This window comes from Hyla sarda, chromosome 3 (assembly GCF_029499605.1).
Source record: "Hyla sarda isolate aHylSar1 chromosome 3, aHylSar1.hap1, whole genome shotgun sequence".
Taxonomy (NCBI): Eukaryota; Metazoa; Chordata; class Amphibia; order Anura; family Hylidae; genus Hyla; species Hyla sarda.
In genome coordinates this window covers 300,476,573-300,491,445 of record NC_079191.1, presented here as the reverse complement: position 1 = coordinate 300,491,445, position 14,873 = coordinate 300,476,573, and the positions used below count along the sequence as shown (strand labels likewise).

Below are 14,873 nucleotides of genomic sequence, written 5' to 3'. Positions count from 1 at the left end.
CCTTAAGGACCCAGGGTTTTTCCGTTTTTGCCTTTTCATTTTTTCCTCCTTACCTTTAAAAAATCATAACTCTTTCAATTTTGCACCTAAAAATCCATATGATGGCTTATTTTTTGCACCACCAATTCTACTTTGTAATGATGTCAGTCATTTTACCCAAAAATCTACGGCGAAACGGAAAAAAAATTCATTGTGAGACAAAATTGAAAAAAAACGCGCCATTTTGTAAATTTTGGGGGCTTCCATTTCTACACAGTACATTTTTCGGAAAAAATGACACCTTCTCTTTATTCTGTAGGTCCATATGATTAAAATAATACCCTACTTATATAGGTTTGATTTTGTCGTACTTCTGGAAAAAATCATAACTACATGCAGGAAAATGTATACGTGTAAAATTGTCATCTTCTGACCCCTATAACTTTTATATTTTTCCGCGTATGGGGCGGTATGAGGGCTCATTTTTTGCGCCGTGATCTGAAGTTCATAGCAGGACCATTTTTGCATTGATAGGTCTTATTGATCGCTTTTTATTCATTTTTTCATGATATAAAAAGTGACCAAAAAGGCACTATTCTGGACTTTGGAATTTTTTGGCGCGTACGCCATTGACCAAGCGGTTTAATTAACGATATATTTTTATAATTTGGACATTTCCCCAGGCAGTGATACCACATATGTTTATTTTTATTTACACAGTTTTTTTTTTTTTTTTTAATGGGAAAAGGAGGGTGATTCAAACTTTTATTAGGGAAGGGGTTAAATGATCATTATTCACTTTTTTTTTCCAGTTTCTTTTTTGCAATGTTATAGCTCCCATATGGGGGCTATAACACTGCACAGACTGATCTTTTACATCGTTCAATGGTTTCTCATAGGAAACCATTGATCGATGATTCTGCCGCTTGACTGCTCATGCCTGGATCTCAGGCACTGAGCAGTCATTCGGCAATCGGACACCAGGAGGCAAGGTAAGGGATCCTCCTGCTGTGTCTCAGCTGTTCGGGATGCCGCGATTTCGCAGCGGCGATCCCGAACAGCCTGCTGAGCTAGCCAGCAACGTTTTAGCTTCACTTTAGACGTCTAAAGGGTTAAGAACACATGGCACTGCGATCAGTGCCACGCGCTATTAGCCACGGGTCCCGGCCGTTGTTAATAGGAGTGGCCCCGCGTTATAGAAAGGGAAAGGACTCAGGACGTATCAGTACATCCTTGGTCCTCAACAGGTTAAAGGGTACCTATTGTACACTTTAATGCAGATAATGCCATTATATGTCTGTTTGTACTATACATTGGTTAAAGAATGTGTATATTTTTTGTCTCTGCAGCTATTGCATATGTGTCTCTGAGAGGAGTCCAAATACAGGAAGTGTGGGTGAACAAGCCGGACTGTGCAGTGGTGGCTCTAGACTTTGCAAAGGCCTTAGGTGAAACTCTAACAAGAGGCCCTCACTGACAAGACAAGCTTTCTGGATACTGGTATCACTAGTGCCAAGATACAGAGCGGGTCACTACAGCGCATCCAGATTTACAGTTTTGCATTATTTTTAATGCTTTTTTTGCACCCAATGGAAAAACTCTTTAGCAGCTGCACATAAAATACTGCATAATCCCAGAATCAATAAAATCTACATAAATCTTCTATATTGATGACAAGTGATTAAGATGTCCCCGTGGTGCCAGTGTGTAACAAAAGTACTTACCATTGCGTGTCCGGCCTGCAAGGTGCTGTGAGGTGCAGCAGAAACAGAACCAAAAGAGACCTCATAGTGACAGACTGTGGCAACCCCTAAGGCTCTGTTGCCCTGTTTGTCCTCCCTGACACTCCCCGGAAGAACCTTCCACTGTCCTGCAGCTCTTCACCTGCGAGCCCTATAAATATCTGGTCACCCAGTTACCAGAGACTCCCTGTCCTCCCCTCTGTATGGATGCCTCCTCCTGATCTTCCTCTAATAAGTGCCTTCCCTGCAACCTACATAGACTCTCCTTTGCTCCATTATAAATGTGCTCCTCCCCTTCTGCCCCCTCCTTATACACACCCTTCTTACCTTCTTTCCCCTTATAAATGCCCTCCCCCTCCACTCCTCCTGTTCCCCCCTCAAAGACCCATCTTCTTCTTCTGCCCCCTCTTCAATACTTCTCCTTTCCTCCTGTACATCCTTATATAGAGCCCTTTTCTTCTCATGCCCCCCTTTAATAAATGACCTCCTCTCCCCCCTAACAGACTCCTCATATCCCCCACCCATTTCCCCTTAGTGACCATGCTGCCTTTAATATGCCCCCCTGTCTCCTGCTTCCCCTTCTTAACGCCCCACTGTTAGTGCCACCTCCTTCCATCCTGCTTCCAATAATAGTCCCCTGGCTCTGTGTTGCCCCCTTTACTGCTGTCCAATGCTCACACTTTTCTTTGTCTTGTGCAGCAGTGCTCAGTGTGAGCTCCGGAACTGCCGCACCTCCTCTTCTCCTCCTCCTGTGCCTGTCCTTCTAGTGCAACGCAGGACGTCTGATGCACGCTGTGTCCAATTACATCATGAGATCACGTTCAGCTTGCCTCAGAAGTCCTGAGCCGCACCAGAAGGATAGACACAGGCCCGGCCACTTGCACTGTAAGCGCTGCAGAGTTCTGGTAAAGTACGGGAGCAGAGATTCCTGTTCCCTGTTCCTGTAGAATAATGAGTGGTGTTGCATACATAGTACACATCGCCACTCATTTTACTTTCTTAGGGGCTAAAGTTAGGCTGCCACAAGGCCCCCTTGAGTGCGAGGCCTTAGACGGCCACCTAACTTGCCTAATGGTAGAGCTGCCTCTCGGACTGTGTGCACTGAGGTTCTATTACACGGCTCACACATCAGGATGATTGACAAGCCAGGAGCATGCACAGAGCCTTGCTTTTCCTGTCCTCACTTCCTGTATTTGGACTCCACATAGAGACAAACATGTAATTGCTGCAGGAACATCATTTTTTCACCCACAAATATACACATTTTTACAAACATACATATAATGGTATGATCTCCATTATATAAAAAGTTTTTGTTGACGACAGGTACACTTTAAGAGTCAGCAAAGAGAATATGCAAAATCCCACAATGCCTTTGTAAAAACAAGGAACCAGGGGCAGACTGACCGGCTGGTCCATTCGGCCGTGGTACAAAGGCCCGGCCGGGAAAAGGGCCCGCTGTCCGCCGCCTGTCATATAAAATCTTTTTTTTTTTTAATGTTTTTTTTTTTTTAAATACCCGGGCCCGGCACGGGGAAAGGGCCTGCCGCGGCCGCTAGGTCGGGGCTGTTACAATTATTCTGCTCCCAGACAGTCACTGTAGCAGCAGCCCTTTAAGAGAACCGCAGTGGCTGCCTGGGAGCGGCGCTTAGGTCACGTGAACTTCACCAGTGCGCCCGGTCTGCTTGCCTTCAGTGTACGGGAGCCCTGCTTGTCCTCAGTGCACAGAGCCCTGCTTGTCCTCCGTGCACAGAGCCCTGCTTGCCCTCCGTGCACAGAGCCCTGCTTGCCCTCCGTGCACAGAGCCCTGCTTGCCCTCCGTGCACAGAGCCCTGCTTGTCCTCCGTGCACAGAGCCCTGCTTGTCCTCCGTGCACAGAGCCCTGCTTGTCCTCCGTGCACAGAGCCCTGCGTGTCCTCCGTGCACAGAGCCCTACTTGTCCTCCGTGCACAGAGCCCTGCTTGTCCTCATTGCACAGAGCCCTGCTTGTCCTCATTGCACAGAGCCCTGCTTGTCCTCATTGCACAGAGCCCTGCTTGTCCTCAGTGTAAAGAATCCTGCTTGTCCTCAATGTAAAGAGCCCTGCTTGTTGTCAGTGTACAGAGCCCTGCTTGTCCTCCGTGTACAGAGTCCTGCTTGTCCTCCGTGTACAGAGATAATCCCGATAGCAAACATATGCTGCTCTGGACATTTTCCAAAATTAACAGAGGTGTCAGCAGAGAGCACTGTGGTTGTGACAGAAAAGAAATCCCAAATAGAAGAGAATTTCCTCTGTAGTATACAGCAGCTAATATGTACTGGAAGGATTAAGAATTTTTAATAGAAGTCATTTACAAATCTGTTTAACTTTCTGGCACCAGTTGATTTAAAAAAAAAGTTTTCCACCGAAGTATCCCTTTAAGGGGAGTAGAGGCAGGAGCCAAGTTGGATTGCGTATTACAGACAGAGATTCCAAGTTGGCACAAAAAGGAGTTCAGTGTTTTAAGGCACTTTGTGTAGTTAAGGTGATTGGCATTACCAGCCCTTAAAGTACCCCATAGCCTCAAGCGCACTGCACCCCCTATTCCTTTCTATGGCAAATATTCATAAACATACTGGGTGGGAATAGGGGCGGGGCAGAGGTGGGGCCAGGGGTGGAGTCTTGCTAGGGGCCCTTGCTTTATTTGGTCTGGGGGCCCTGAGTGGTGTCAGTCCGCCCCTCCAAGGAATTATGGTCATGGTATCATAAATATGTGAACTGCCACTATTTGTGACCAATACAGTCTAACAGAAAAATTGCCTGGTTGCCTTTGGTGACTAATATTATGTAAAGTTTAATGTCTTAACTTGCTTTTGAACAATATAATCTGATCTCTGACCAGTTCCATGCGGCAAAAATGGCAGTAATTCTATAAAATGATTTTTTTAAATAATCCCCACTAAATGAACAAAGTTCGTTTCCTACAGTTTTCGGGTTTAAATACTTGAAAGATGTGGTGATAAAAAGGCACCAGAGTTTGTGGGAGGGCCTTCAAAGTCATGCTGTGCACCACTAATGTATCAAACAATTATAAGGATAGGTTTCCACATAGGTTTTTATCTGGCGTTTTTTTGGGGGGGAAACTGCCACTGCAGTTTTTGAGCCAAAGCAAGAAGTTGATCAAGAAGGAAGGAGTGCACTGAGTGCACTTCTGGCTTTGGCTCAAAAACTGCAGTGGCAAGTGCAAAGCCAAAGAAAAACCTGTGTGGAAACCTAGCCTAAGGCTAGGTTCAGACTACGGAATTTCCGTCTGCAATTCCGTTTTGAAATTGCAGGCGTAAATTCCGCTTGCTAAAATGCGTAGTGTAGTGAATGGGTTTCCGTTCACAAATTCACACTTCGGAATTTGTAAAGTGGAATTAGTGAACGGAAAATCCGCTTGGAAATTTCTGGCTGAAGAATGGCGGTGCTCTTTCTTCAGGCGGAAATCCGTGCGGAACAGATTGCAGTTTATTAGAGACTGGCCGCACTCGGAATCTCCGGGCGGAAATTTTCTGCCAGGAGATTCTGTAGTCTGATCCTAGCCTAACACCTTTTATACCTAGAAAAGTTTAGAAAAGTTTCAGAAAAGAGCACTACGTCTGACCTGTTGATGAATCTGTTGTGGTGAAAATGAGTCAACAGCGGAAAGATTAGGAGGCACATGTACATGCAGAAGGAAGGATGGAAAAAAATGGTATAAGTAAGTTTGAAATTCTTTCTGTGAAAAAATAGCATAAGCACTGCTGTTCTTGAAGAGCGTGGTGACAAGGATCCTAAGTAAAATGCTTTAATACTTTTCTTTGTAGGTGCTGCATATCAGAGTAAATAATTGTTTATCACTGTGGACTTCTGAGCAAGTGAGCACGTGTTTAGTAATCTGATATTCATGAGCAGCCACTCCAGCCCACCCAACTGTCAATGATTGGCAGCGTTCTATTATACTGGTCACAAACAATTAGTGGCGAGTAGGCAGGCGGAGCAGTCGCTCATGAATACCACAGATTATTGGGTGCTTGCTCAGTAGTCCGCAGTGGTAAAACAGTGATTTAATCACATATGCAGCACCTATTAAAAGGAAATCTGTCATCAGGTTGGACTTGATGGACGTATGTCTTATTTCAACCATACTAACTATGTATCTATCAGTGTCACCTGAACTTACCTGGTCCCGTTTTGTGCCGTGATTCTCCAGCTATCCTCAACTCTGGGCCAGACTTTCAAGCATGGGCAGAGCTTAGTGACATCACTACTGCTGTTTTCTGCTGGGTACTGCTGCTAGCAAACTGCAGCGGTGACGTCACTAAGTTCTGCCCATGCGCCAAGTCGGGCCCGGAGCTGAAGATACCAAACAGAAAAGCCAGAGAACACAGCACAGAACAGGACCAGGTAAGTATCGTTGTCACCAGTGTCACCTCCCCTACCTGTCTGTACCGACACGGATGACAGATTTCCTTTAAGAAAATTAATACAGTTTTATACTCAGGGTTCCTGTCACTAAGTTTATGTTGCCCTCACATGGTGCATCATAAGTCTTATGATAGTGTCACTTTAAAGGGACATTCCCTTCTGGGACATTCATAACATATCCAGCCAAAGGTTATTACACTGGCTCATTCGTTTTTATCTTTCAAAGGTTAGGGCTGAGGAGCCCTCCATCGCAGATGGGAATAACCCTTTAATGCCTTGAAAAGCCAAGGTCAATAGTGACCGTGTGGAAAGTTTCTGTAAAAAAATATATATTGCCACAGGACAGAGAGATTACATTATTTCTGGTCTTAGAAGATAGGAGTGAAAATGAATGAAAAACTATTTCTGCCGCATAACGCGTGACTTTGAAAAACGTAAGATGATTCAATGAACATTAGTAAGAAAAAACTAACATTTCACTTGCTGAAAACTTTATTCAATCAATTAATAATTAGATATTAAAATGATTATTTCAAAAAATAATTTCCATTTATGAGCTTTGAGCCAAATGTTTAAAGAGCACATAACTATTTAACGGTTTTGATCAGTGGATCTGAAACAGGAACCTTTTAACCCCTTCAGGACCAAGCCCATTTTGGCCTTAAGGACCAGAGCGTTTTTTGCACATCTGACCACTGTCACTTTAAACATTAATAACTCTGGGATGCTTTTAGTTATCATTCTGATTCCGAGATTATTTTTTCGTGACATATTCTACTTTAACATGGTGGTAAGTTTTTGTGGTAACTTGCATCCTTTCCATGTGAAAAATCCTAAAATTTGATGAAAAATTCGAAAATTTTGCATTTTTCTAACTTTGAAGCTCTCTGCTTGTAAGGAAAATGTATATTACAAATAAAAAAAATTTTTATTCACATATACAATATGTCTACTTTATGTCTGCATCATAAAAGTGACGAGTTTTTACTTTTGGAAGACACCAGAGGGCTTCAAAGTTCAGCAGCAATTTTCCACAAAATTTTCAAACTCACTATTTTTCAGGGACCAGTTCAGGTTTGAAGTGGATTTGAAGGGTCTTCATATTAGAAATACCCCACAAAAGACCCCATTATAAAAACTGCACCCCCCAAAGTATTCAAAATGACATTCAGTCATCATTTTAACCCTTTAGGTGTTTCACAGGAATAGAAGCAAAGTGAAGGAGAAAATTCACAATCTTCATTTTTTACACTCCCATGTTCTTGTAGACCCAATTTTTGAATTTTTACAAGGGGTAAAAGGAGAAAATGTATACTTCTATTTGTAGCCCAATTTCTCTTGAGTAAGCACATACCTCATATGTCTATGTGAAGTGTTCGGCGGGCGCAGTAGAGGGCTCAGAAGGGAAAGAGCGACAAGGGGATTTTGGAGAGTACGTTTTTCTGAAATGGTTTTTGGGGGGCATGTTGCATTTAGGAAGCCCCTATGGTGCCAGAACAGCAAAAAAAAAACCACATGGCATACCATTTTGGAAACTAGACCCCTTGAGGAATGTAACAAGGAATAAAGTGAGCCTTATTACTCCACAGGTGTTTCACGACTTTTGCATATGTAAAAAAAAATAAAAAATTTCCACTAAAATGTGTGTTTCCCCCCAAATTTCACATTTTTGCAAGGGTTAATAGCAGGAAATACCCCCCAATATTTGTAACCCCTTCTCTTCTGAGTATGGAGGTACCCCATAAGTTGACCTGAAGTGCACTATGGGCGAACTACAATGCTCAGAAGAGAAGGAGTCATATTTGGCTTTTTGAGAGCAAATTTTGCTCGGGGGGCATATCGCATTTAGGAAGCCCCTATGGTGCCAGAACAGCAAAAAAAAAACACATGGCATACCATTTTGGAAACTAGACCCCTTGAGGAGCGTAACAAGGGGTACAGTGAGCATTTGCCCCCCACTGGTGTCTGACAGATCTTTGGAACAGTGGGCTGTACAAGTTTTCATTTTCACGGACCACTGTTCCAAAGATCCGTCAGACACCTGTGGGGAATAAATTCTCACTGCACCCCTCATTACATTCCGTGAGGGGTGTTGTTTCCGAAATGGGGTCACATGTGTTTTTTTTTTTTTTTGCGTTTGTCAAAACCGCTGTAACAATCAGCCACCCCTGTGCAAATCACTTCAAATGTACATGGCGCACTCTCCCTTCTGGGCCTTGTTGTGCGCCCCCAGAGCACTTTGCGCTCACATATGGGGTATCTCCGTAGTCGGGAGAAATTGCGTTAAAAATTTTGGGGGGCTTTTTTCCCTTTTACCTCTTGTGAAAATGTAAAGTATAGGGCAACATCAGCATGTTAGTGTAAAAATTTTTATTTTTTTACACTAACATTCTGGTGTAGACCCCAACATTTCCTTTTCATGAAGGGTTAAAGAAGAAAAAGCCCCCCAAACCTCTTAAGGCAATTTCTCCCGAGTACAGCGATACCCCATATGTGGCCCTAAACTGTTGCCTTGAAATACGACAGGGCTCCAAAGTGAGAGCGCCATGCGCATTTGAGGCCTAAATTAGGGATTTGCATAGGGGTGGACATAGGGGTATTCTACGCCAGTGATTTCCAAACAGGGTGCCTCCAGCTGTTGCAAAACTCCCAGCATGCGTGGACAGTCAACGGCTGTCCGACAATACTGGGAGTTGTTGTTTTTCAACAGCTGGAGGCTCTGCTTTGGAAACAGTGGCGTACCGGACGTTCTTATTGGGGGAGGGGGGCTGTGTAAGGGTGTGTGTATATGTAGTGTTTTTAACTTTTTATTTTATTTTGTGTTGGTGTAGTGTAGTATTTTTAGGGTACAGTCACATGGGTGGGGGATTACAGCGAGTTTCCCGGCGCAAAATTTGCTGCATCTCAAGATGCGAGAAACCCACTGTAAAAGCCTCACCCATGTGAATGTACCCTGTACATTCACAGGGGGGGGGGGGGGGTGCACCAGCTGTTGCAAAACCACAACTCCCAGCATGCATGGTCTGTTAGTGCATGCTGGGAGTTATAGTTTTGCAACAGCTGGAGGCACACAGGTTAGGAAACACTGAGTTAGAAACAATGTTTCCCAACCAGTGTGTCTCCAGTTGTTGCAAAACTACAACTCCCAGCATGCCCAGACAGCTGAAGGGCATGCTGGGAGTTGTAGTTCGGCAACATCTGAAGGGCCAGATGTTGCTGAACTAAAACTCCCAGCATGCCTGGACAGTCAGTGCATGCTGGGAGTTGTAGTTTTGCAACAGCTGGAAGAGCACAGATTGGAAACCATTATACAATGGTCTCCAAACTGGGGCCCTCCAGATGTTGCAAAACTACAACTCCCAGCATGCCCAGACAGCCAAAGGCTGTCTAGGCATGCTGGGAGTTGTAGTTTTCAGACTCCTAGAAGCAGCAGTGAAGATCTTCACTGCTGCTTCTGAGGACCATACACTCACCTGCTGGTCCCGTCGCTCCTCGTCCTCGTGGCCGGTCCCGCGCTGCTCCTCGGTCCCGCCGCTGGTTCGGGTAAGTCCGCCGGTCCCCTGATGTTCCCCCCCTATGCTGCAGGTCCCGAGCGACCCCCCCGCAGCCATCGTCCCCCGTTCTGCCCGACTTCCAGGGGCGGGCAGTGCGGGGGATCTGAACTTTCACCCCAGATCACTGTGATTGGTCCACAGGGACCAATCACAGTGATCGCTGACCAGGACCATCAATGGATGGTCCTGGGGGTGAAGCAGAAGTTGTCCCCTGCTGGAAACAGCGGGACTTCTGCCAGTTAACCCATGCGATGCTGCGCATCGCCGGGTTAACTGAATGTCATTTATAAACGCCGGGATGCGCGAACGCACTGCACAACCCGGCGTTTATATATGACATTCTGCGGGAAGGGGTTAAGATAAGATGCCGTAGTGGCTGACAGCAGTGTAATATGACGCTATGGAGTCCTATATCAAAATATAATATAAGAACCCTATTAAAAATAGCCCTCACCATATAAATTATATAAATGGTAAGTTTTTATTGTTTCCTTTCTAACTCTTTCAGTGGCTCTACATGCAATTTCCCTAGCACTTAGGCTCTGTCTTGCTTTATCTCTTATACTAATAATAATTCCTTTATTTATATGGCACTCACATATTATGATGCACTGTACAGAGAATGTCATCACTCACATCGGTCCCTGTGAGTGACCAAAATTCCAAATTACTGATCAGTATGTTTTGGAGTGTTGGGCAAACCCACATACACATGTGAAGGCAACAGTGCTAACCATAGAGCTACCATACTACCTTATTAATAATGTTTATTACAGAACATACATCACACTCAAACATATTTTTTAAACTAAACCTTAAATGGGCATTGTCAGAATGAAAAACATTTTATATGTTGTACATATTAGGGAAACAATAATCTTGATAATATACTTCATTAAAATAATTTGTCTGCTTTTTTTTCCCCCAGAAATTATGGCTTATGAAAAAAAGACCACTATGGGTTCCTTTACTATTTAGAATATAATCCTGTCTAGCTGAAACATCTTCTTTGTCTAAGCTGAAGAACAGGCTGGGATAAAGTCAAGGAAAAGAGGGGGGGGGGGCAAGCAATCCTCTGTGCTCACTCCTGTCTAAACATAGAAAGGAGGGGGTTACTAAGCAGCCTTCAGTAAATAGTGATAACTGTTAATAAGTGGTTAGTGAATAAAACATTAAATTGTTGGGTCCATGGCCAAGAAGTTGTACAGTGTGAAGTATTTTCTGTGATTACCAATTGTCTGGTATTCTCGCATTCTGTTGATACTTTGGTTTGGTCATTCGTCATGCTACTGTAACAGCATAGGAGCTGGTCATTCCCGTGGTAGCTGCTGTGGTTTTACACACCATGCTTAACTGTAGGTAAGGCACACCTGTCTTTATATTCCTCACCTGGTTCCCCCCACACACGCTTGACACTTTCAGAAGCAAAACTACATGTTTCTTAGTCTCAGACCAAAGGACATGATTCTAGTAATCTACGTTATTAGTCTGTTTGTCCTCAGCAAACTATTTATGGGCTTTTTTGTGCATCATCTTGCATCATAACAGGCATGCAGACCAATTTGAAGCAGTGTGTAGAGTATTGTATGAGCCCGGACAGACTGACCTACACCCTTTAAACCTCTGTAGCAATGCTGACAGGACTCTTACATCTATCTCTCAAAGACAACCGCTGGATAGGATGATGAGCACGTGCGCTCAACTTCTTTGGTCGATCATGGTAAGGCCTGTTCTAAGTGACACCTGTCCTGTGAAACTACTCTATGGTCTTGCCCACCATGCTACAGCTCAGTTTCAAGTTTTTGGAAATCGTCTTAGCCTAGGACATTTTATGTTGAACAACAATCCTTTTTTTCAGATGCTCAGAGAGTTTGTTGCTATGAGGTGGTATTGTACCAGTGACCAGTATTGGGGAGTTTGAGAGGTTAGAGAATAATAGCACCAAATTTAAGACACCTGCTTCCCACTAACACCTGAGACCTTGTAACAATAATGAGTCACATGACACCGGAAGGGGTAAATTACTAATTGAGTCCAATTTGGACATTCCCACTGAGGGCTGTACTCACTTTTGTTGCCAAGGTTTAGACATTATTTTTTTGGCTTTGTGTTGAGTTATTTTGAGGGAACAGCAACATTAAGCACAGAAAAAGATATACAAACATGTTAGGGGTTTACTTAAATGAGATACTGTATATGTTTTCCAGAAATATGTAAAAGAGCTTATACTTAGAGTAAACCTTCAGAGGGGTAACAGAGTTGTAAGAAAGTGGGGAAACTTACTATTAGTCACTGGACAAATATTAGGTGTTAACTACACATAATTTTTGATGCACATGACCAGCACATTTATTAATGCAATGTGCTAAAAAAAAATCCTACCATTTCTGACATAATTTTTTTTATGAACATCTCATATTGTATGTGTTCCCACCTAAATTGTGGACTAAAATTTTAAGTTATTTTATGGCACACAATAAACTAAAAAAGAATTAGTGTAAAAATAATCAGGACAATATTGGAGCACATCATCACAAACTTAACAGCAAGACCTGACAGGACAAATTTACCAGACCGTGCACCAATATAATAAATTTGTCTGGAAATTGTTCTGTGTCTCTGAAACATCACCAATGGCAAGTCTGACAGTATTGGTAAATTCCCCCCAGTATGTTTAGTACAACCGAAAATACCTCAGTATACACTTATTTTAGAAATAGAGAGCAAACATATTCTTGCACTGTACAAATTTGGAAATGATGGTACAAAATATTTAAAACCAAAACCATTACCTGCTCTGGGGGAAGACACTGAATTTTTGGTACAACGCCATACGTATACCAAAGTGCGTCTTCAATCTCATTTACCTATAAATGTAAATATAAATTTCTTTATAATTAAAGATATACTTGTTTTCTTTTTTGTACCAGCCAATTATGTGTACATATCTAAAATACCTTACATCTTTGCTAATTACAATCATTTAAATAAAGAAGCAGAACAAGTAATTTAATTAGACATATATTTATATAAAAAAAAAATCCTTATAATTTCTCTACTCTCAACTGCTCAGAGATTTTAGAGAGGACATAGGTCAATCTAAATAAAAAAATAAAAATAAGAATCAAAATTATGTTACCAAAGATAGTGTAAACTGCACTGTTTGGTGCATATTCATCTAGAATGCATCTTTTTAAGAGAAGAGCAGAACAGGCCAGACAGTTCATGCCAGTATAGTACTTTAATTGTTAGGGGGACTGACAGGGCAACCTGACACAAAGACTGAAATCGTCTAACAGTCTTTCTGGCGCTCAAGTTCAGCACATCACAGTTCAAGTTGACAGAATAATTGGAGGGGCTGGAGAAAACCTAGCTGTCATGGTGCACATTGGCAACAATAACAAACACAGGGGTAGCTGAAGTGTCCTTAGAAATGTTTTCAGGGACATAGGCAGTAAGCTCAAGGCAAGGACCTCCAAGGTAATATTTCCTGAAATTTTCTGTACCACATGCCACACCAAAGAGGCACTAGGAACTAGAGGAAGGGAAGAAACTACAAAATAGAATGGTGTACATTGAGAGCTGGAAATAAGTAATAAACCCAGAGGTGGATCTGCAGGAGGAGTTAGAACATTCAAAACTGATAAAAGGAAAGAAAACACGAATTAAAACATCAGATGCATGTACACTTATGCCAGACGCCTTACTAATAAGTTTGAGGAACTAGAACTATTAGTGTTGTAAGATCCACTTAGTGGAGATAAATGAGACATAGCTGGATGTAACCAAAACAGTTAAGGATGCTGTCATGACCGGGGGTGGAGAGGGAGAGTGAGCCCTAAGCTGTCCCTAGAAATACTCTCCCTGCCTACTTGCCCTTCAGCCCTAAATGGTGGATCGATAACTTGGAGCCAGTCCCTCCCTGCGCTAAAGTGTAATGAGCGTAAGGTACACAAATACTGTACATAGTCGGGGACAGGTCAGAAACATAACGGGAAAACAACCAGATAAACGAGACAGCATATAAATATACAAACAGGGCAGGATATAGTGTGCTAACATACAGTTGAGAAACAAGAATCAAGATAAACGGCAGATAAGAATAAATGAACAAGACTAGATATGGAATAAGTATACAGCAGAAACCAGGAGATGCAGGGATGAACAGATGAACAGATGAACTGAATGTAAAACACTAAACAGGTCAGGAAACATAGAACACTGTTCACACTGGACAGTGAACAAAGAACAAACTAGACTCCCCACTTCAAACATGTAGGGACATCAATAACAAAGCCAAATAGACTACTAGCCAGCGGGCACACTCCTTGTGATCAGGATACTGGCCTAGAAGGAAACAGAAATATAATACACGGAACACTAGACTGAGGACGGATCATGATAACAAACCGGAATATTACAAAACCAAACTCCATCACATGGAGGAATACGGGTAAGGACACTAAACAGGAATACTAAATATACAGTGCACGGGTACAAGCACGACTCACAGTGTGAACACAGACTAAAATATGACATGGTACTAAAAGTCTACAGATGTACATAAAACCAAGCAGACAAAAATCAATATCATAAAAAGGAATCAACCATGGTTAAAACTCAGACAAACAGACATAGCAAAGTAAAAACTAATAACCAGCAGAGCTCGGGTTTACCACCCGAGATACCAATTGCTAATAGCATTAACTATTCCTCAGCCAGGGAGAATAGCACAGAAAACAGTTCATACATAAAAAAAAAATCTAAACAGGGCCAAAAACTGAAAAATTTAAAAACACAAAAATGGACATTACAGATGCTATCAATTATAATAGAAAAGCATTCAGACTATTGAAACAAGAAGGTAGTAGGTAGGTGTTTATTATAAGGAGAAGAATACATTATGTAAAAACTATATAAAATTAGTAAAAATTGCAAAAGAGATATGATTGTTATAAAAAGTAAAGAATCCAAAAATATTCTTCACCTACAAAAATAATAAGAAACTTAAAAGGCAATCTGTCATCTGTCTAACCTGTTGTTACACGCAGGTAGTGCAGGTGATGATACTTACCTATCCCCAATCGGTTTATCCGTTATACTTATTTGGGCGGTAAGTTTGGTGCATGAGTGGCGTTCCAGGAGCACGCTGAGGTCACCGCTGCAGAAGCCTCACTTGGCATGGCTGTG

General features: G+C 42.5%; 1 protein-coding gene across 1 annotated transcript in view; it reads right to left on the bottom strand.

The window, feature by feature from the left end:
• RNASET2 (ribonuclease T2) overlaps nucleotides 1–14,873 on the bottom strand; it is a 262,828-nt gene that overhangs the window by 27,059 nt on the left and 220,896 nt on the right. Inside the window, exon 10 of the mRNA XM_056563618.1 lies at nucleotides 12,476–12,550. Coding sequence (XP_056419593.1) covers nucleotides 12,476–12,550 — 75 coding nt within the window. The remainder of the gene's footprint in view (nucleotides 1–12,475; nucleotides 12,551–14,873) is intronic.